This window comes from Phyllostomus hastatus, unplaced genomic scaffold (assembly GCF_019186645.2).
Source record: "Phyllostomus hastatus isolate PE091 unplaced genomic scaffold, TTU_PhHast_1.1 phas_contig_86, whole genome shotgun sequence".
NCBI lineage: Eukaryota > Metazoa > Chordata > Mammalia > Chiroptera > Phyllostomidae > Phyllostomus > Phyllostomus hastatus.
In genome coordinates this window covers 31,849,574-31,873,552 of record NW_025333977.1, presented here as the reverse complement: position 1 = coordinate 31,873,552, position 23,979 = coordinate 31,849,574, and the positions used below count along the sequence as shown (strand labels likewise).

At 42.7% G+C, this 23,979-nt stretch overlaps 1 protein-coding gene across 3 annotated transcripts in view; it reads left to right on the top strand.

Moving 5' to 3' along the window:
- Positions 1 to 23,979, top strand: part of MCF2L2 (MCF.2 cell line derived transforming sequence-like 2) — a 212,679-nt gene that overhangs the window by 99,770 nt on the left and 88,930 nt on the right. For all 3 annotated transcript variants that reach the window (XM_045850840.1, XM_045850839.1, XM_045850838.1), the window contains exon 15: positions 13,856 to 13,941. In XM_045850840.1, the coding sequence (XP_045706796.1) occupies positions 13,856 to 13,941 (86 nt within the window). The remainder of the gene's footprint in view (positions 1 to 13,855; positions 13,942 to 23,979) is intronic.

Here is a 23,979-nt window from a genome sequence, read left to right as displayed (position 1 = left end):
CCTCACACCTGTCAGAATGGCTATCATCAATATATCACTAAATAACAAGTGTTGGCAAGGATGTGAAGAAAAGGGAACCCTCGTGCACTTTTGGTGAGAATGCAGATTGTTATAGCCACTGTGGAAAGCAGCATGGAGTTACCCCCAAAAAATTAAAAAAAAAGAATTGCCTTATGACCCAGCAATTCCACTTCTGGGAATATCAAAAAAACCTGAAACCTAATTTGAAAAAATATGCACCCTTGCTTGTTGCAGCATTATTTACGTTAGCCAAAATTTGGAAGCAGCCCGGGTGCCGGTCAGTGGATGAGTGGATAAAAAACCTGTAATCTTTACAAAGTGTAATACTACTCAGCCATAGAAAAAGGAAATCTTGCCCTTGCTGGTGTGGCTCACTTGGTTGGATCCTCGTCCCAGAGCCAAAAGGTTGCAGGTTTGATTCCTGGCCAGAGCACTTGCCTAGGCTGTGCGTTTGATCCCCAGTCTGGTGCCTGTGATCCCTGGTCCAGGCGTGTGCAGGAGGCAACCAATTAATATTTCTCTCTCACTTAGATGTTTCTCTCCCCTCCTCTCTCTCTAAAAGCAATGAAAAAATGCCCTCAGCTGAAGATTTAAAAAAAGGAAAGGAAAAAAAGAAGGAAATCTTAACCTTTGCGACAGCATGAATGAACTTGAAGAGTTTAATGCTAGGTGAAATAAACCAGTCAGAGAAAGACAATCACCATATGATTTCACTATATGTGGAACCTAATGAACAAAATAAACTAACTAAAAAAAAAACTCCCCCCAAAACCAGACTCATACATACATAGAACAGACTGAACAGCTGTCAGAACATAGGGGTTAGGGGGACTGGGTGGCAAAGGTGAAGGGATTAAGCAAAATAAAAATATTTTTATAAGCTACATTGATTATTTACTCCTATCTTACATACTGGTAAAAACAGACAATGTAGAAGCAAAGGCTTAAGCAGAATCCAAGAAGCTCTGACAACCAGACTTTTGGTGTCTTCCTTCTGCTGTTATTTGATTCAGACTCCAAACCCGTCCTGCCAAGCTGCTAGGTCCCTCTGCGCTTAGGCAGATCCCCAACAGAACAGGCGGTGGTAAGCAGACAAAAGTCTGTATTATAGTCATCTTTCTGGGCTTCTGTTTTTTCTCTCACTGTTGCTTTGTTTCTGTATTTAATGAAGGGCTTCACACGGAAAGAACGCTTAACAGTCAAGGTGGGGGTGGAGCTGGGCAGGAACAGAGCTGCCTAACTTCCTCAGTGTGGCAAACAGAAGCTGCTCTGACTTCTGCTTCTAAAGCCCAGGGCTATGGGAAGCAGTGTGAGCAGAAGAGAATCCACACAGTCATGAATAGCATAAGTAGGGAGAGTGAGGATTTGTGCATTAAATCCCCAAATTCTAGGTTAAAAAATCAATTTAGGACCAATAAATGCAAAAGTATTTCCCAAGGTGGGGAGTATAACAAGAAATCATAATTTCAAAACATGTAAGAAAGCTAGTAAGAAAAAGGTAGGTTAGAAAAAAGGTTTAGATGCATGTTGGCATGGTCTACATATTACTGAACCCAAGACGTTCACAGCTTGGAGTGTTCATTGAAGAACAAGACATGGTTGTAGCAAAGTAGTTTTATTTACTTGCAGCAAGTAGAGGAGACAGGGGATTCATATGCAAAGCTCTGTCTCCCCTGATGGGTGGTTTGTCCATTGCTTATATTCATATTTAGTCAGTTACATGTTGATTTCTTCTTTGCAGTTGGCTGCACTTACCTGGTTGAGTTCTTGTCAGGCTCATCCTGTTTACAGCTGGTCTGCAAAATACTATGTTACACCTTAACATTTAGCAAGAATAGCATTTTGTAAAACTGGCCCAGACCTGGAGACCCTTGTCCTGTCTAACAATCCCCGCCATGAGATTTTTCACTCCTCTTTTTCGAAGGAATGGGGATGAAGGTCACACTTCTGTACCAGCCTCCTGGTGAACAAGGACAGGGTACGTCTTAGATCTAGCAGTGAAATTCTCTGGCTGCCTGACTTGTGAAAATCTTGGGGTCCCCTAGGTTCTGGGATTCCCGAGGATAGGAGTGCGTAAAGACAGCATTACTCTAATGGGAGACGTGTGCCATAAGCAGTGAGGCAGAAGCTGGGGAAAAATCCAGGGGACCGAGGACCTACCCCTCATAAACTTACACTCTGGTGGGGATCTAGTGAGAAGGTGGACCAGAGAGTCAGCCTCTTCAAGGACAAAGAGCTCTAAGCCTCTTGGAATTGATGCCAGCCAGGGAGAGAGGTGAGCGGGTGCTATCATATTTGAATCTTCTTCCATACGATCCAGGACACCAAGCCATGATTTTTATTCAGGAATCCCTTACTGAGCTGGCTGGTCTGTCCAGGACTTTGAAGGACAAGTAGGATCTGGGCAGCAAGTGACTACACAGAAAGAACAAGCTCAGTGGACGAAGCACAGCAATCCCAGAGGAGGAAGGGATGCGAGATATGAGTTCTACACAACACCCAGTCGGTGTCCATGGCTTCTCCAACTCAGTGATGCTTGTCATGTGGCCAAGTGAAGAGCTGCACCTCGTAAGGCACTTTGGCCTGGGGAAGGAGGGGGTCCTGACAAGGCCCTCTGCATCTGCTCTTTTGGGACAGTGCACCCCAGAAAAGCCCCTGTGATGGCAGCAGGCACCCCCGGGGAACGTAAACTCTGCAGGTGTAAGTGTACACACGTACGCACACAGGAGGGGGGAAAGGCCAAACACCATGAGGCCACAGTGTCCAGGCCCAGGCCAAGGCCCTCTGTGTTGAGACACCCTGTTAGACGCCACCCCTAAGTACGCCAGCCACACAGCTGCAGTTCAGAGACTAAAGCCCTTCTGAGCACACAGCATCGCTTACTTGCATCCTCTTTATCCCCCAAACCCACTGCCCAGCACTGGGCACTGGGATGGGCCTTGAGATGAGCAGATCACCTGAGGTCTATGTAACCCACAGTTTTCATTTTTCACAGACGGTGGCTCCTCCACCCCTTGCCCCAGTTTGGAAACATTAGGAGCTCAAGACTGAAAATGAAACAGTGGCAGGTCCAGGCTATAATGAAACAGGAAGGAGAAGTAAGGAGAATCAGTGATGCCATGAGGGCCTCCTCCCCTCTTCTCTCTGGCCAGAGACCCACACTAGCAGTCACCACCTGCTGCTGTCATAGGCCTTGGCTCCACCCTCTGGCTTCCGGACTCCTACAGAAGGCTTCCCCAAGCCTTTCCCAGCCTGCCCCAGGCAGGAAGGATTATGGGAGGCAGAGGACAGGGCCAGAATGCCTGGTTTAACAGCTTGGCTCACCTGCCACAATTCAGACCCAATCTGCAAAAAGGAAGGTTCTGGGCAGTGCGGCCTCCCTGCACCTGTTTCCCTTCCAGCTCGCATCTCAGCAGAGTGATGTTCTGTTCCTAAGCTTCCATGGCTGCCTCTGACTGCGACAAAACACTGGGCTGCTCTGCCTGGCTGCATCCACAGCAGGGCAGGTGCCCACGTCAGCCCATCCTACTGCCAGTCAGCAGGCTCCCAAAGCCATAGGGGCCCATGCCCAGGCCAAGCGGGGGCCATGCCCCAAAGAGGAACACAGCTTAGAAGCACTCTGTCTTGCCTGTGGATACGGAGAGCAACCTCCCTCATCTCGACCTGTCCCACCCCCCAGCTAACACACAGCTCTGGAGGTGAGGGGGAGCTACTGGGCGGCTGCTCAAAAAAGAAGCTGAGGTCTGAGGCATCTTGTGGACTTGACGGGGCTCTGATGCAAGGGAGTGCATGGCTGTGCCCTGCCCAGAGTCAGCGATCTCAAAACGGTCCTTGCAGATGAGTGGGCAGGGAACCAGTACATCACTTAAGACCACTCTAAACTCTTAACGAAAACAGGTCGTTCCCCGTGTCATTTCCACCTTCTTCCCATATCATGTGACTAGGAAGCCCACCCTTTTGGCTTCTGCTACTCAAAATACATGCATGTGGTTGATTCTACCTGTTTCACTTTGCAAGTCCAGTGAAGCGACTCGAACTACATTTTTAAATTATAGCAGACTTTTCTCTCCTTTTCTGGCACCACCCTAATCAGACAATCTTAGATTTATTTAGTTGTCAATATTCCTAGAATATTTGGCCTCTGTTACCACACCTCTGGTAAAATTTCTGAAATCACACCTGCTAATAGAACATTTCTGTCGATGAGACGCTTTGAAGAGCTGTGGCATGTAACTTTTTCCTTATCCCTCAGGGGAAGAGAAGCTGTGGGAGTCTTACTCAAACAGCTCACAGAGAAAACCAGTAATTCTTTCCTTGTAGCTCCAAGCATGTATTTTTACACTGTTAGCCAAAGGCTGGCCCCCAAGTCCCACAGCCAGAGCTTTGCCACTCAGTCTTGCTCGTCCCAGAGCACCTCCACTGCAAGCCATGTGCTCCCTTGCTAGTCCCCCTCAGCGAAGGTGGCACAACCCGTCTGATGGGCACCTGCTTGTTGCTGAGGAAACTGCTGGGTGCCCTCCCAGTTTCCCGTCACGGCTTCCATTCCAGCTGCGGGTGCACAGAAAGTGCACTCCTTGGATGGATGCGAGGCGGGAGTTGCGGGGGAGAAGCTTACGTATGTGTGGTCAGTAAGGGCTGAAACCCAAGGAAGCAAAGAAGCTGCATTTAGAAATCAGTGCCTCCCAGACCCACCATGGACTCCCAGCCTGGAGCAAGGCTGCCTTGGACAGGACAGGCAGTGTCCTACCATTGACACATTTGTTATATTTCCTAATTTATACAAGCGTTTAATTTCTTTAAGTCAAATAAACAGAGTTCTTTTTATCCGGTTCTGAAGGATGTACCTCAAGGAGCTGCATTCAGGGGTGAATCTGAGTTTCACATGTACACGTAAGACGAACAAGGCAAATGCACAAAGAAGACCAAAGTTAGACAACCAGACCAGGGACCATCAACAGACACGTCCGGTTTTGTCCTGCAGGCATTCCTCAGCTCTCCAGAGTGAGACCTAGGTTGCACCCTGAATCCAGCATCCTGGAGACAGTTCCTGCCTGACCAACCAGAAACAAACACCTCCAGAGCTGAAACTACCTTTCCGAAAATCCTAGGCCCAAAACGGGAATAGAAACACTAATTAAAGTGACCACTAATTAAAGTGACCACAGGGGCTGACCTGCCCACTCCCTTCCAAAGTGCTGAACAAAATAGGTTCAGGTGGCCACTCTGCTTTCCTGTCGAGGCTGGCCAGGTAGCCATTCCAGTGGTCAGCACCAAATGGGAGTCTCCTATAGAACAAATCGTCCATCCGGTGGAGACACAGCGGGCGAGCCCTTGGTGAGCTGCCGCCGCTGCTGACTGTTTCACCAAGCGCCCACACCAGGCCTGGAAGAAGTTACTCAGGAGAGTTCAATCTGAGCTGCCAGTTTGTCAATGAACTCAAAAGGGGCTCACCAGCTGGGGTGCTCCATTCAAGAACAAAAAAGTGGTTGTTACAAGGTAGTGTTATGTACTTGTAGCAAGTAGACGGGGGATTCATATGCAAAGCTCTGTCTCCCGTGAAGGGTGGTTTGGCCATTGCTTATATACACTATTCAGTCAATTATGTGTTGATTTCTTCTTTGCACTTGGCTACACTTACCTGGTTGAGTTCTTGTCAGGCTCATCCTGTTTATAGCTGGTCTGCAAAATACTGTGCTACGTTTTAGCGTTTAGCAAGAACAGCATTTTGTAAGACTGGCCCAGACTGGGAGACTGTCATCCTGTCTAACTCGTAGGTTATTAAGAGGGAGACAAGGAAGTTGACTAACATGAAGAACAGTCATTGCTGCTTGTGTGATGTGGCCACTGCCCAAGGCAGAGAGAACACGCCTCAGACTCCAGCTGATAATTCTGTCATCTTTTTGGCTTTTGGCCTGGAACTCAAAGATGAAATGAAACTACAAACGGTCCATGAGAGCGAATCCTAACATTGTGATAAACGCCTCTCCTTGTCCCCCAGACTAAATGCTCAGAGAAAAAAGAAAAGCTATGAAGGAAAACCACTTACTACCTGCAACAGAAATCAAGATAGGTTTTTATCATCGTCAGAGAACTCATTTCCATCAAATGTGTTCCATATCCCCACAGAGTGATCCTCGTTGTGTGGGACTTAGCAGACGAAATGTGACAATGTGGCCAAGACTCTGGGGCCCTGCCTGGGCGGGCTGACCGGTCTGGGGAAGCCCAGCGGTGGGAAGGGAGACTCGCTCTGGTTGCTGGCAGTGGTGCTAGGTACTTCCTGCCCTTCCTGTTCCCAGCTGGAAGCTGAGAGCATGACTCACGGGGGCTGCTCGCATCACAGCCTCTGCGGAGCTGGAAAGGAGCCAGGGGCTGATGAGAATTCCTTTTTCCTGAACGAACCCTCAGGATGAAGGAAGAGCTACCGGCTGTGAGCAAGCAGGCTCCTTCATAAAAATTTACAGAAACAAAAAAAGTCAGGTTGGAAGGGAGCAGAGAGGTGAAGGAATGGTTGCCACAGCACTGACCGAGGGCCAGGCATTGTGCTGGGTGCTGCAGGGACCTGAATTTATCGAAAGCGTGAGGAAGATGAGGAGTGCCCCTTGTTTTATCCCTGACACTGGTGAGCCTCTGAGAAGTGAAGTGAGTTTCCCCAAGGGCCATACAACTAGTAAACGGTGACACTGGGATTTGAAAGTAGCCATTTACTTAACAGCAGTTTACTTATCTAACTTAACCCATCTATCTGATTACTTACTTGATCTACTGATCTAGCTGTTGGCTTAATCTCTCCTAAATTTTCTCTTCTGCAAAATGGGATTTTAAAACATGAGCTCACAGGTGGTTTCTTAAAGGAGAAGTGTATGGGAAGTACCCAGTGTGGTACTGTGGTACCCAGAATCTGACACTGAGCAGATTCTCAGTAATTTTAGTCTCTCAGGTAGTCCAGTGTTTATAGATAGAATGTTCTGTGTAAATGATGAAAAGGTGTAGGAGGCTGCTCTGCATGGTGTGGGCCCAGCTCCCACTGGGAGATGCAAAGGACCCACGCCCACGGATAGGTTCTCCCATGGGGAATCAGGCCTGCAATATGCCTAGGCTGCTATGAGTCTTGCTTTTTGCTAAAACTCCCTCACCCTGAATTGAGGACATTTACTGCAAAGCAACTTCCTAAAATCCATGCTAAACCTTCCAAGGATGAGTGTAACTGGTTCAACCACTTTTGCCTTTTCATTTGCAAATATCCCTCTTCTGTGATGTGATTAGCAGCATTGGTTCTTTTGTTTTCTGTAAAATTTTACTATGCACCTAAAGCGAACTGGTGTATAGTAAATGAGGACCACAATGTAATGTGCCGAGAGATAGAAATAAAGGCCTGTCATAGTGGAGGCTGCGGCTTTTGCTCCCCTTGAGAGAAAAGCCATGCCGTCCCTTTTCCCCCACCAGACCCGGTAGTCCGTGTGAATGTCTCATTTCATCCGTAATGACTCGGACACTGCGGGCCGGTGTCTGCATCAAAAAGGAGCTGAAGGAAGGTCAGATTCAGGTCTTAAATTGAGTAGCTTTTCCTAATCTCATCTGTGTACTTCTTGGCCAGACAACAACAGATTAGGGCCAGGTGCCTTCCCTGCCTTCTCATTCCTTTGAATTCCACCAGCTTTCATTTACCTTCCCAGTTCTCAAGAGCAGAACAGTATGAACTTAAGTACATTGCTGTGTTGGCCTCCTATGATGTTTGAAGTCTAGTCATTCCTAGAGCTAATAAGAGATTCAGAGAATCCACCAAATTCTTGAGGCCGGCTCTCTGAAGAATTTCTAGAATGAAGTTTTTCAAACTTTCCTAGGTCTGCAGCCCTGAGAAGGTTACTGAGAAGGCAGACTCTCAGACCCCATCATCAGAGATTCTGATTCAGAAGGTCTGGGGCAGGGTCCAGGAACCCGGAACTTTTAACTTGCATGTTTGGTGGCAAGAATGCAGGTAGGACATTTCAGTCACATCGGCCTAGAAGCTGTATTCATTGGCCATGAGGACTCGGGATAAAGGTGAACTCATTAAGGTGGATACGAATCTCTTAAGCTAAGAGAGAATCCAAAATTCAGAGGCATGAGGGTGTGATTATATTAATCTATGAGAATGTGTTTTTACTGTGGGAGCTAAAAAGAGAAAATAATAGTAAGACCACTGTTGAATTTGCTCTTTGACCAGTAAAAAGTTGACGTGACTGAAATATTTCATAGGCCCATTTTAGGTAGCTTATTCGGCTCAGTTTACTATATAACAGAGCAGTGCTCTGGGTCATATGGAAATAACTCTAACATGAGGCCTAAACTCAGGAAACTTACACGTTTCATGGGGGAAACAACATATTTCCAAAAATTATATTATAAAGCAAAATGTCATACCTCAGGAAAAAGCAGTGTAACACATTCAAGGGCAGTGCATAGCTACTATATTTGTAAAGCTTTCAGGAGGTGACATTTGAACTTAACCTTAAAGAATAAATATAGCTGTGAGAAGTGGATAAGACAAAGGAGGACATTCCTTCCAGGAAGGGGAAGGACGTAAAGCCTCAGATGCCCAAAGGAGCACAGGCTCTTCTGGGAGTGGTTTCCGGAAGCTAGGAAGGAAAATCCACCAAAGACAGGCTGCTGCTGAAGGCGTTGGCTGCCAGTTGTTGCCGGGGAGGGCGCCTGTGTACTAGAAAGATAGCTCTGGGAAGACAGTGAAGAGCAGATTAGGTGGAGGTAGGCAGACTGACGAGCTGCCCACCATTGTCACAGTCTAGGTGAGTGTCAAGAACCTACTAATGGCAGTGTCGAAAATGGAGATGGGCAGGGTTCATACCCATTAATTCAGATACTCTCCCAAGTGCCTGGAATATACTAGACTGCCAGACAAAGTTTGATGAACGAAGTAGATCGAGGCAGAGGAGAAAAGGGGAGAGATTTAATCAGAAAGGAAAGGAAGGTCTTGAAAATATCTTGGAGGTTTTCATCTTGGATTCCTCATCGGATGAATTTGTTGGCCAACATGGAGCACTCAGGAAGAACTGTAGAAAGCGAGGCCGGGTCTAGTGTTTGTTGAGTTTTATAGATCTGTGACAGCAACCAGCACCCTCTCTTTCTGATAGTGGAGCTAACTCTGCCCAGAGGCTGTGCGCCTCCCCACAGGAGTGAGCGCCAGCCCACTGGCATTGAGGTTATGTGGAAATTCTTCGTGAATTACATTAGGGACAGAAGATTAGTCTGGTAAAGCACTTTTCAAATTTGTGATTTTGTTCAAGTGTTTAAATTTACAGACATGTCAAAACTAGGTTACAGTGATATGCGTTGAGGTTAAAATCACATGAAATCAAACAGCCTGAGAAAATTCACAATGTATGGGGAACTTCTTTTAATGTTCTACTACAATTATTTCCTTCACATTTCTTGGTTTGGGAGTGAGAGAAAGGTATCTTGTGATGTGTTCCTCACTTTTGAGAACTTATTCAGAACTACAAGCTTTCGAATCTTTGTTGAAACAATGTTGCAATGTTTGTAGTTTTTTAAGAAGTTATTTTCCCCAAAACCAAAAATTATAGTGTTTAGAATATTCATCCAGCCTATAAAAAACCGTTTAACTGGTTAAAAAAACACATTATACTAATTACCAATAACGCTAGCTGGGAAACTCTAAATTGTAGGTCAAAGAGACCCTGGGGAAATTTTGAAGCAGTAAAAGTTTGCATGTAGGACGCATTCCCCTATCTTTCTCTGATCACTTCCCATTTCCGCAAAGCCTCAGAACCACTCAGGCCTGTCTCCTAAAGGGCTTCGGTCAACAGAATGTTCTAAAGCATTCCTCTCCTCTCTTTTCCTTTTCCAAGTCCCCCACCCGGTGCAGCTGGTCTAGGCTGGAGGCAGGAGAGAAGCTGAATGAGCTGGCTCACAGCAGTGGGTGGAGAATAAGTGCCTGGCAGCCCCTTTACCCTCCAAATGTGCGCCTGCCGCTTTTAAAAGGGGCTGCCGATACATACACACGTACATAAAAAGAGGCTGCCTTATAGTCCAAAGGAATCCAGGCGGCGGCCTCTTCAGGCGCCTCCGTGAAGAGCAGGCGCCGGAAAGGGCCAGCGAGTGAGATGAAGCCAAGGGCAGACCAGCCAGTGTTCCATCCCGGGGCCTGCTTCCAGGAGAGATTCTCGAAGTGGTTCTTGCTTTTCAGAAGTTCTTATCTTCACATCGGAACCCACAAAATCTCAAAAATAAATAAATAAATAAGGGACCTTTGCCCCAGCAGCCCCAGCAGTAGAGAGGGCAAGGCAGACCAGCCTCCCCAGGCTGATGCTTTGGGGTCTGGACTGTGTCTCTGAGGACCAGCCCCCCATCCCCCCCGCCACCCGGGCTCAGGCCCTAGGGGACCGTCCTACGGAGAGGTTGGCCTTCCTTTCTTCCCACTATCCTCGCCTGCACCCAACCATTCTGTAACTTCTCAGGGATTCTTCCTTGTCGTACCACTTCATTTATTTTCTCAGGGTTTCATCATTCACAGTGCCAGTAACGCTTAACCTTCAGCCCTTCTCACAGTGGTCGCTCCTTCACCCTGTAAATGGTTCAGCCCCTCACGTGCCTCACCTTTCCTCAAAGTGAGGTCCGATTGCTTTCCCTTTAAAGATGTATCATAATATAATGAATAATACTTTCATCTTAAATTATCAGATACCATCACTTTAAAAGAGTTGGAAGTGAAATTGCTTTCCTAGTGTTGATGGTGAATCGGCAACTGGTGTTAGACCAGAGGAGTGAGACCCGAACTAGGTTCAGCAACCGCAGTTTTTTAAAAAATATTATGTATTTATTTATTTATTCATTTTTAGGGAGAAGGGGAGGGAGGCAGTTACCTTCAAAGGGCCAAGTGTAATTTTAGGACTGTACACTTGTAACTTCTCCTTAACTAGGGGCAAGGAGCTCAGTGCTGTCGCTGGGTAGAAACAAGGTGCCGGGCTGATACAACAAGGTGGAGGGCCGGATCTGGCCTCGGGCCTTGTGTTTGCCACCTGTGACTTAGGAAATTCCAAGGGTTTTAGGAGCTCTGTGGCAGAAATGGGGCAAAAACAAAGTACAATATACATATTTTTTATTATAAACCACTAAATGTATGTGTGTGTGTTATAATGTAAATGTTTTTCCTGTGGGTATTTGAAAGCCATTACACTAAAACACAACTAACCTGAGTAAACCTTAGCAAAACCTTACATAGACACACTTCATTTTATTGTGCTTCACAGATGTTCTGTTTTTTTTAAAAAGTTTGAAGGCAAGACACTTCACCAGCAAAAAGGCTGTGACTTGCTTTATTGTGATACTTGCTGTATTGCTGTGGTCTGGAACCAAACCTGCAATATCTCCGAGGTATGCCTGTAATTAACCACTTCACTGCAGGTTGTTATTAAAGCAGCCCTCGGGTCTGCCGTGGATTCTTCCCGCGGCGTCTCGGTCACACCTGTGGTACAATCCATCAAATGATTGGCAGAGGACGCCCCCCTACCCTGACAGCAACTGTCTGATGTGTGGCCACAGGAACATAGGTTGCCACAACCAGTCCGTGCCCAGGCACTTCAGGAAGTCCAGGAGGGCATCCCACGCATGACAAAGTCTGTGAGTTAGAGGAGTGTCATCGTTCAGTGTAAAAGATGACAAAGTCCACACCTGCACCTTGAGTCATCATTATTTTTCCGTCACTAGGTTGTCATGAAATAAGAGCTTCTACAATCCACCACAGTGACAAGAGATCAATAGAGCTGGAAAGAGCACAACTCACTTTGTCAGCAGTAGCAAGTTCCACAGTGAGAGGGAGTCTCGTTAATAACAGTGGCTAATCTGTATGACCCTGTATTTAGAATCCAAAGATGGATAAGACTGGGGTTCAAAGTCCACGGGGGCTTAGGGGACAATAATGTCACAGAGGAGGAACTGGAAAAGGATGCACTGTAACATTAACTGCTGTAGTAATTGGTTCAACATTATCTAGAACATGTGAACAAAGAGCTGTCTTTGTAGTGTGGTGAAAATAACTAGATTGGTTGGAATCCAGGGACTGGCATTTACTTCTGCATATTAACTCAAATAAAAAAGATATTCTATCCCTGGCCGTGTGGCTCCATTGGTTAGAGCATCATTCCATGCACCAAAAGGTTGCTGGTTCAATTCCTGATCAGGGCACATGCCTAAGTTGAGGGTTTGATCTCTGGTTGGTGCATACAGGATGCACCAATGTTTCTCTCTCACATCAATGTTTCTCTCTCTCTCTCAAAATCAACGGAAACATGTCCCCAAGTGAGAATGAAATTTTATATATACATATATACACACATATATTTCATATACATATGAAATATACATATTATATAATGTCTCTGCTCAAATATATGTAATAGAGGTAACTAAAAATTCAGATTCTGAAATGATATCTTATTTTAAAAGAAAAAAATAAACTTGGAATGTTGGAATGTAAGATTCCCCTTGTATTTTAGAGCTGAATTAGCAAAGTTAGTGTCCCAAATACTCTTTTATCTGTTAGCTTGCATTCTGGAAATGATACCAGATTCAGGAAGACATCTATGAAAAGGACAAGAAGAACCATGATTTTCTTTTGGCCAATGAACATTTTTTTAATTGCTATCCCTGTGGCTGGCATTATGGATAATAAAGAAACTTCACCTTGACTGCTTTTGGGAGAGGACTGTCTTCTCATGCTGTCAATAGACAGAGAAGCATCCCATTCTCACCTGTTTTGCAAGACTTTCCCATCAGCTCCGCAGTCTGGGGAAAGCTCATTCTTCAACTTCCAGCTCTAATTTACAAGATCTTTATGTTTATTTATTCAATTTTCCTTAATAATACTTTTGCAAGAGGGCCCTTTCTAAATCTATCCTCCCTTTTGTGAGAATGTAAAATAACTCATTTAAACAGAACCTGGAAAGCTGGAAGAACTCAAATCCTGGCTAGTTATCTACTTGTTCATTATTTTAATACTTTTATCATACTCTTTTTGCTATCAATGTTATACAAATTCACTTTCTTGTTAAAATGATATTTTCTTGAGAGCAAACTGAGAAGGTGTCTTGCCTCCTTTTGAGAATTAACTCTCTAGTATTGTTCTGAAAAAGAGCCACTGTAGTAGAGAGTGGCAAGGGGTCCATGTTCAAAGGGAGGAAATCAAGGCAGAGAGGATCAGGGAGCATGGTCAAGGTCTCAGAGCTGGCATGTCCCGGACCAGGGCTTCAGACCACCAGCTGGCTCCGAGCCTGAACTGGTGGCCACTTTGCACTTCCTAAGGAACCAGCTGCTCTAGGAAGTATTGTGACACAACAGACAGAGGATGATAAGCCTGTGAAAGCAGACACCAGACTTACGTCATCTCTGCCTCTAGCCTCAGGCAGGAAGCAACTTCTCCAGACCTCGATTTCTACGCTGAAGAGGAAAAAAAAAGTGGATATTTTGTCAAATGATCTCTTTATCTTTTAGCTCACATTCTGAATCTCTCTTGTGAATCATCAGGAAAGAGGGAGGAGAACAATGTTAATAGTCCATCATTAGGCAAAGAGAATACCCATTTTTTGCTGCTCCTAAAGGAAGCTGGGAGGGCCAGCAGTAACAGATCCACAGAGTGGTTGGGGAAAACCCAGGGAGGAAAAAAATTGAGAAATTGGATAACTGCAGCTCAACTGGAAAATTAAAAACAAACAAACAAACAAACAAACAATACCAAACAAAGAAATTTTGGGGAAAGAAGATAGATTTAGAGCCCCCCGCACAAATAAAATAGGCTGTCTTACCACAATTTCTTTCACTTCAGAATGAAGAAATACTTGAAGGCAGTCACGATGGGGAGAAGCCTGTGCTGGAGCAGCTCGACTGTCCTGAAAATCTTTCCCCCAGCAGGTGAGGTTGCAGATTCCTTTGCAGAACTCATTTTAACTCCTTGTGGTGGCGGGGGGCGGGGGTTTAGAGTATCCTTTGCTTTAAATCTCATCACCTGTCTTGCCCAGATAAAATCACATATTTATTATATATACTCAATGTTCATTTATATACCTGAGAACAAAACTCATGGATCTCGTAAAGGCAACAAGCAAGAACTGAAAATGACCTCTTATAAACCAAGTTTCCAAAGACACCCAGTGTTTAAAAAAATGAATTATCAAGAAAAAAGAAAATGTAAACTATTGTTGATGTTAATTGAATTGTTGGTTTAAAAGCATTTAAAGGCAATAGGTTCCCAGAAGACCCAGTTCATACAAATTTAATACTATTTTCGGCCTACAGGAAGGTGTTTACAATGCATGTGAATGCCCTGCAGTTCAGTGGTAAAGACCAAAAGCAGAAGAGAAAAACTCATTTAAAATAAAACTGCTCCATATTTAGAACCCCCATCACATCATTCACACTCACACCGTTTGACTTACTGACGTAGGAGTCATTTTAACCCCGGGGTCTATCATGCTCAGCTCTTTGCAGGCCTCTAAAAAAATGCCTGTTCCATCAATGAATAAAAACACCTTCAGGAACTTGCTCCTTCATGAAAGCCAATGTCACTTTAATTACACTACTTTATAGTCTTTCACTTTAAGGTGTCAAGAAGCATGTAGACCCTTATTGAGTGTAATGTGTCTTTGAGCTATCATAAATGGCCAAATGCAGCATATCTGAAAGTGTGTTTAGTTGGGTTGTCTCTGAAAAGCAGTGCTTGGCAAGGTGTTCTGTTGTTTTTCTCGAGTTGCTGGTTTATCTTTTGGGACTTTTCTGTTACTGCAACCCAACCTATTTTTATCATTGTAATTTTACTTTTGGAATTACAAGTCTTTTACTAGTCTTATCATCATAAAAGTCTTGGTTAAATGGTCCTTTAAGTTAGTTGGTGAATTATTACATGAATTCACAGATCATTAAATCATATTTCTAATGAGAGATACAAAGGAAAAGTTACGGTATTTAATGAAACAAAAATACCTTTATGATTCTTGCAAAAGAATGTCGAGAAAAGGCAAAAGTAGCTAGTGGACTAAGGCAAAGATGGTGTTGCCGGTGGAAGTGGGGTCCTCGTGGTGTTGCCAGAAAAGCACTTTGCCCAACCCACAAGGGAACATGAGGTCTGGTGGTTAAGATTTATTTAGGTGAAAATAGAAGGCTGCCCCGGGGTTCCCAAATCTTATCTATGCCTGTCATGCTCTGAAAGAAGTCCAATCTTGCCTTCATCAGGCCCAGAAACAGGACCAGTGTGCACATACTTTGTGCCATTGATTCAGTCCACATCCCTGTCCCAATCCTGCTAGCTTAGTCTGTTCCCAGCCCGAGACGCAGGATTCGGGAACCAATGAATGGGAGGAACACGCGTTATGGGGGGTGCGGGAGGGTGGGGGGAGGGGAGAGAGAGGAAGAAGGGCCTTTGTTTTCTTTACGCTCAGGTTATATCATCTTGGGCTTGGGAAGGACCAGGCACTTCTTTAAACTAACCAATCAACTCCCCAAGCTTTCATGGGCTCACTGGCCTTACCCACTAACCAATCTGTTTTCCCAGATCTTCATTCAAGGTTCTCTTTCTTTTATCCGGTTCAATCCTTTTCTCAAGCTAGACAGGCAGGCCTCTATGATTGCCGTTTTAGTTCCTGCTCTGCGAGCCTCATAGAGGCACCTCCCCGGGGGCCACTGACTAGCAGTGCGCATGTGCTCACGACCCCTGACTGCCAACACCTCGGTAACACGACCACCCGACAACCCGACCACCCCTCCGACAATGTGGCGGGCTGTTGCCTACATAGGGGAGAAGAGAGGTGTTCATCCTCTTGGTGGGCAATGCTGCTATTCCCCTGGAGTGTGTGAAGCTGTAGCTCTCTGGTTAAGCAGGATATGCTCCTTAGTTGACTATGCTTAACATTGCTTCCTTCCTTTCTTTATTAATATCTAGCTACCTATGCTAATAATAGACTTTATAAGACTACTGTTTTTGTTCTACCACCAGCTTTGAATACCTTAAAATCACTAATCTTTGCTGAAACAGTTTATATTTCTTTATTCACTTTTGATTTTAAATATTTGAGTTTTAATGCATAATACAAATAATTCGAGGTTAGAGTTGGTAAATACAATATGCATGGCATATGGTAAGCATTCAGATTTTCTCAAATAAATTATAAACTTTCAAGTAATATAGGTAAAATATTATATTAGATGGTGCCCATTAGGGCTGTTTTTTCCTTTTTATTGAATTTATTGGGGTGACACTGGGTAAGAAAATTATACAGATTTCAGGTGCACAGTTCCACGACACATCATCTGTACACTGTATTGTGTGTTCACCACCCCAAGCCCAGTCTCTAGAGCTCAACACTGATCTCCCATAATCCCACCTCCACTATGCCGAACCCCTCCCTCTGTCGATCACCACACTATTGTCCATGACAAAAAAAGCTTGGAAATCTTCTGTCTTCCTGAAACTTTTGGCATAGTTTGAGAAGGATAAATGTTATTTCTTCTTTGAATGTTTGCTAACATTCACCTGTTAAGGCCACCTGCCTAGGACTTTTGTTTGTAGGAAGTTTTTTTATTACTGCTTCAGTTTCACTAGCTGTAACCTGTCTATTCAGATTCTCTGATTCTTCCTGATTCGGTTTTGGAAAATTGTATGTTTCTAGGAATTTATCCAGTTCATCTAAGATTGTTCTCTTTTTTTTGCATATTGTTGTATATAATATTTTCTTCTCCCCTTTCTTCTCTGATTTTATTTATTTAGGTCCTCTCTCTTTTTTTCTTGATGAGTCTACTTAAAGGTTTGTCAATCTTGTTTATCTTTTCACTCTTGGTTTTATCAATCTTTTGTATTGTTTTTTAGATTCTATTTCATTGATTTGTGTTCTAATCTTTATTATATTCTTCCTTCTACTCACTGTGCACTTTGTTTCTTGTTCTTTTTCAAGTTCCTTTATGTGCAAGTTTAGGTTGTTTATTTGATATTTTTCTTGTTTCTTGAGGTAGGTGAGTAATGCTATGAATTTCTCCTAGGACTGCTTTCCCCATGTCCTAAAGATTTTCGGTTGTTGTGTTCTCATTTTCATTTGTTTTTATGTATCTTTCGATTTCTTCCTTGCTCTAGTTGTTAACCCATTCATTGTTTAGTAACATATGATGTAGCCTCCATGTCTTTTGTGTTTTTTACTTTTTTTCTTGTGGTTGATTTTGAGTTTCATATTTCTGTGGTTAGAGAAGATGGTTGATATGATATCAATTTTCTTAAATTTATTGAGAATTGTTTTGTGTCCTAACATGTGGTCTATCCTAGAAAATGTTCCATGTGCACTTGAAAAGATTGTATATTTTGCAGCTTTGGAGTGAAATGCTCTGAAGATATCAATTAAATCCATCTGATCCCATGTGTCATTTAAGGCCACCCTTTCCTTGCTGATTTTCTGTCTGGAAGACCTATCCTTTGATTTCAAAAAGGTGTTAAAGCGCCTACTATGACTGTATTTCTGTCAGCCTCTTCATGTCCATCAAGATTTGCTTTACATATTTAGGTGCTCCTATGCTGGATTCATAAATGGTTACAAGGGTTATATCCTCTTACTGGAATGCTCCCTTTTTATTACGTAGTGTCCTTCTTTATCTCTTAACAGACCCTTTGTTTTAAAGTCTGTTTAGTCATATGTAAGTATTGCTACCCCAGCTTTTTCCTTCTTTCTACTTATATGAAATATATTTTTTCATCTCTTTACTTTAGTTTGTGTGTGTCTTTCATTCTGAGCTGAGTCTTTTGTAGACAGCACATATATGGCTCTTGTTTTCTTACCCATTCAACCACCATTTGGCTTTTGATTAGAGCATTTAAACCATTTACATTTAAAATGATTATTGATAGGTATGTATTTAATGCCATTTTATTCTTCTAACTATGTCCCTCTGTTTTTTTTTCTTCTCCTTCTTCTTGACCCTTCAACATTTCTTATAATACTTGTTTGTTGGTAAGAAACTACCTTTTTCATATCTAGGAAGCTCTTTAGTTCTTCGTCAATTTTAAATGATAGCCCTAGTGGGTAAAGGGGTATTGGTTGTAGGTCCTTGCTTTTCATCACTTTGAATATTTCATGCCAGTCCCTCTGGCCTGAACTGTTTTTTGTTGAGATATCAGCTGACAGTCTTGTGAGACCTCCCATGTAGGGCACTGTCTTTCTCTTACGGTTTTTAAGATTCTTTGTCCTTAATCTTTGACATTTTAATTATAATGTGTCTAGGTGTGGGTGTCCTTGGCTTCATTTTGTTTAGGATTTTCTGCACATCCTGGACTTGTGTGTCTTTTTCCTTTACCAGTATAGGGAAGTTTGGGTCATTATTTCTTCAAATAAGTCCTTGATCCTTGTTTCTCTCTCCTCTTCTGGTACCCCTATGATGCTGATATTGTTGTGCTTCCTGTCGTCCCAAAGTTCCCTCAAACTATTCTTACTTTTTTAAATCCGTTTTTCTTTTTTGCTGCTCTGATTGGGTGTTTCTTTCTACCTTGTCTCCCAAATCACTGATTCAATCCTCTGCTTAATCCAACCTATTGTTTATTCCTTCATGTATTCTTTTCAGATACTGTATTTTCCATTTCTAACTATTCCTTTTTTATGGCTTCTATGTCCCTTTTCATATTGCTGAGCATCCTTATAATTATTACTTTGAACTCTATACCTGATAAATAGCCTTCCTCTATTTCATTTAGCTCTTTTTCTAATGTATTTTCCTCTTTTCTTTTTCATTTGGTAACTCTTTCTTTGCTTTCTGTTTAGGCCGCCTCTTTGTGTTCGTTGCTATGTAACAGGGAGATCTGCTATGACTCCCCATCTTGGTAGGGTGGACTTATGTAGTAGATGTCCTGTGGGGTTCCGTGGGGCAGTCTCCCTCATCATCCTTGCTGGTGCTCTGGTAATGTCCCTTGTGTGTGTTATGTGAGCCCTCCTGTTGTAATTGAGTCTGGATTGCTATTGGCCCATTTGTGTGTGGGACCAACCCTCAGGCTGGCTTACTTGAGGCTCAACCCTGACTACAGTGTGCAAGTTGCTGTGTGGATGCTGAGCACATGCATTGGAATTAGCCCCAGCAGGGCTTGGTGCCCGCCAAGATCTTTCTTTGGATGTGTCATTTCTGAAGCTTATTGGATCCTGCTCTGTTGTTGTCTGAAGCTGCCCACTGGATGTGCTTATTCTGGGGCTTCTTTAGAGGGACTCTGGTGTAGATCAATGTCAAACACTACCCATGACTGGCCCTGGGTAACCTGTTTGGAGCTATCAGCAGTCCAGTTTGAGGCTGCCACTGCTAGGCCTGGGTGTGTACAGAAAGGACCAAGCTGCACACCAAGGCCAGCTTTATTAGCACCAGTCTGAGGGGTGGACAGAAAATGTCCTAAAGCACCTGGAGACTCACCTCCACCTGCCTGTGCCTGCCAGCTGCCTGTTAGATGCAGTCACTGCAAGAGCTTCTAGCTGTACTCTTCAGCAGACATAAACTGCACACAATGCGGCAAGAGGGAGTCCAGAGGGTGGGCTATTGCTTTCCCACAGGCTGATGCAGCACAAAGGGGACTGCTCCACCCAACAAAGATGGCATCTGTGATACAGAATGATTTAGCACAGGTATACTGGAGGCTGACCCTTCAGCTCTCACCATAGAGCACGAACCTGACTCTCCTCACACAATTCCAGTTTGTTATGCTCTCGTTCCAGTGCAGCTGAGGGTGAATGGCTGTGAACCATTAAGAGGATGCCTGTGTCTCTAGTAGACTCCTGTCTCTCCCTGGCTGACAGAAATGCCACTACTTTTCACATCCAGATGTTATGTGGGCACCTTCCCCAGTTCTGGTGCTTTGGGCTGGGAGCCCAACTTTGGGTTTAGATTCCACGCTTCTCAGGGGGAATGCCCCCCCCCCGCACCCCCACAGCTGTGATATCCCTCTGAAACCTCAGCTGTCACCCATGGGAGCGGGCCAAACTTTTTTGTATCTCTGCCCTTCCTACCAATCTTGATGTGGCTTCTTATGTAAATCCTTGGTTATAAGGCTTCTTTCTCTTCAGCTAATCTGCAGTTGGCTATTTTGGATGATTGTTCTATAATTTAGCTGTAAGTCCAGTTTGGTCCTGGGAGGATGTGAACATAGCTTCCATGTACTCTTAGGGTTCTGAATAATTTATCTTCATATCTGGATGGCTAGCCAGAATAATGTTACTTTATTACGTGTGAAAAAATAATTTTTAAGCACTGTGTGGTAGCACTGTACACAGTCCCTACCTTCAGGACTCGACTTCAGTTGGAAAACACACATGAAACAATTAGTAGGTAACAAATTAACATAAGTGGTAAGTGTGTATAATAATGGCTATTTTGGGGGGAGGGCAGATGTTTAACAGAACAGTTAGGACCTGGTTTCCAAGATGTCAACAGATATAGGGGAAATGGTGTTCTTGGCAAGGGAAACAAACTCACAGGCATGGTCACGACTGAGATTTGTAATGGATAATAGTGGCAATGGGAAAAATAAAGCTATAGGGAATGAAGAAGGAAAGGAAGATTACCTAAGACCTTGAAAATGAGGTAGAAGAGATTTGATTTGATGCTGGAGGCAGTAAGGAGCTTAGAGTTCTGGAGCAAAGGATTATCATAAAGAAATTTGAATTGAGGCTTGTTTCACCACGCCATGCAGTGACTGCAGGAAAGTCAGGAAGACACCTAACATTTCTCTCATTATTACAGCAGAATGACTAACCCTGCATATCAGGAGTTCTCTGGTCTCATTTTCATTGCAGCTATGATGTTCACCTGCAGTCCGACATAGAGGTCAAGTTAATTAATTTGTCCAGGTGGTCATCATTTAGTTCCAGCTACAAACACCCCATCCATGCCTTGCAAATAAAAAGTTCTACTATAACCAAATAATTCAGGTGCTTCCAAGTCTTAAAAAATGTACAGATTCAATCACAGCATATACTATTCCAAGAAACAGGCATGAATCAGGTGAGAAGCAGATGAGAAATCACTACGTACAAATACACCGAAGCACCAGCCATCCAGAAGGAGGACCTGAAAACGTTCCTGACATTGTGAGACTAGGGCTAAATTTGAATCTATTTTCAGACAGTTCATGACATCAAATGAAAGTATGACCTTTTCAAATAGCGTCTTAAGGCACTGTGGCTACAGGTTACGTTCTCCCCTCCTAAATAGTCTATTAGGAGCATTCCCTCACTTAGGCATTCCGACATAAGTCATTTCACAAACCAAAGAGGCATTTTAGGTGGCTCCACGAGGCAGAGGACATGCACATCTTCTACCCTGGACACAGCATGTCCGCACGCAGCAGGATTACGACTGTGTCCTAGAGGCCTCTCTGATCTTAAACAGAACAAGCTTATGATATATGAACAAATGCTGTTCACACAGGAGTTTAAAAGCTCTTATGAAAATACACATCTGCTGACAATTTTCAAGCTGTTTATTGTAAATCACAGATTTATTAAAAAAACACAAATTATTTTGACATATAAGCAAAATTCAAATAATATAATTATTTAACATTTTGGTATAAAATTAATATGAAAAACAAGATGCAAACCAACCAAGAGGTAAAATGTTTTTAACAATAACACTGTGTACAGCCATCTTTTCTGCTCGAGTGACCATCCAGGCTGACAGTCTATTATCCCTTTGTTTGTGGTTTTTAAGACAGCCTTGCATTGGAGCACCAAAGTTTTACCTTCCTTTTTAGAAGGTTGGAAGCCTTTTACTGTATTTACAAGTATTCTTCTCAGCATGTTAAGTCTGATGAAGGAAGCATCTAGCAATATCCTTCTTGTTACAAAAGGAAGTGCCTTCATATTTCCTTTAAATTAAGTGTTCCATTCTAAGCAGAAATAAAAAGATGAACACATTTGAGGAGAATGCTCTCATAAATAAATAATTCTTTCACCAAAGTATTGCTGTAAACAAGATCATTTCGATGGCCAGAGATATTGATGATTTCATCCAATGAGAAATTTAAAGTTACGAGTATAGATACATAGCGTATGTGTATGGCCAAAAGGCAAATGGTTATGAAAGAATTAACATAAAAATTCATTACAAATCTGCTTTGTCAAAATGTGCTTTTATTCTCTGCAGTTTTTAAAGTTCATCAGAAAATTTAAACTGTAATGATCTAAAAACCCTGAACCTAAAGCAACTGCAGACTAGAATGGTTAACACTATAGTTTTGACATTAGTTAAAAATTCTGAATTATCTGAGCAATCAGTATAAATGAGCATCAATTTTTGAAAGAAAAAATTTAATTCCATAAACATTAAAGAGCTACCTGCAAAAAATTATATATGCCATCATTTAGTTATGTTTACTGAGAATTCTTTTTTTAATTGTTTTGCTTTCCATGTTTCAAACATTAATTATCTAATTAAATGAGAGAAACACCTTAGTTTTCCCTAACAGACACCTCTGCAGACAAAGTTTCTATGATCAGTACAGTAGCTTTTGTTGAAGTTGTTATTTTGGCCTTCATACAATCCTTCTAGTAACATACATCACCTAGTTCTTTCTGTAGTGAGAGAAGGTCATTTGCCTCGTGGTCACATTGCTACCCTGCCTTGTCAGATAGGAGACCCTTACTCTGTTAGATCTCAGCCATGTCTCTTTGATTATACGGAGCACACAGCTTTACAAATGCTTTAAACCTCATTCTGGCCACTTTTCCACCTTTCATTCCAATTTCAAGTTTGAAATATTTAAAAGCTGAAAATACCTGATAGTTATTTTGATAAAAGAATATACTTTTTAAAAGATACTATAGCTTTGATGTGATGTTTAATACCCTCAATTTTAAAATCTGAACTTCAAACAAAAAGCACTGTGGTTTATAGACCTTGTTGGGGAGGGGTGGGCTAATTTTAGTAATCATTATAATAACTTAGACACTAAGAATTTTATTTTATAAATTATGGAGGAAAGAGGCTTTTAATGTTCTTTCTTTCCTTTTTGAAGTCTTATATTCCTCTATGCAAACTACATTCAAATAACTACCTTGAAATAAACCTATATTGAATATTTAAAAACCAGTTGAAAAATTCATTGAATTAAAACCAGCTTATTTGAATTAGCAATGATTTCTCCCCACAGAAGGACCCGATGGGTGACAAGTTGCCTCTGTTTTGTGTTATTTTCTAATGACTTAAAAAAAAGCATAAGGTACCAGTTAGGGCAGAGCTAATGACTTCTCCAATTTTACATTAAACTTTGAAAAACAAGACATAAATATGTTTTAAATGGCTCTAGCACCATCTAGGTAAAACAGCTACAGGGATGTAACAATAGGTGATTTGGCTGTTCATGAAGAAAATGTACTGTAAGTTCTCACTTAACATTTTCAGTAAGTTGTCGGAACTGCTGCAGAACAACATATAACGAAACAATTTTATAGTAGGTTAATGGATATAAACAAGAGTTACATTTCAACAGCATCTCATCAACACTATAAAATGAGGCCTAACAAAACCAGGTTATTCCAGGACCTGCTGTGCATTTTCCTAAATCTCCTCCGAAGAACACGCGACCTTCCTTTACCAGATTTGTGTACTTTCTCCTATGCCGATCCTCCCCGGCCCCCACCGTTTCCATCAAGTGCTCTTCAATAAAAATTAACTTTTATACCTAGTTTGACAATACATTCCTTTCTTTGAAATGTTATCCTGCACATTTAGTATTTTCCAAATGCAGTTATTCTAACAGCAAGATTCCTTAATAACTTCTCTATACTTCACATTTACATATGGCACTGGGAACTTGAATTTCTCTTTAGTTGTGTTTTCATAAACCTTTTCTAAATATCAATTCCCTGAGCCCTGGCTGGGTGGCTCTGTTGGTTGGAGCATCAGCCTGTACACCAAAAAGATTGTGGGTTCAATTCCCAGTCA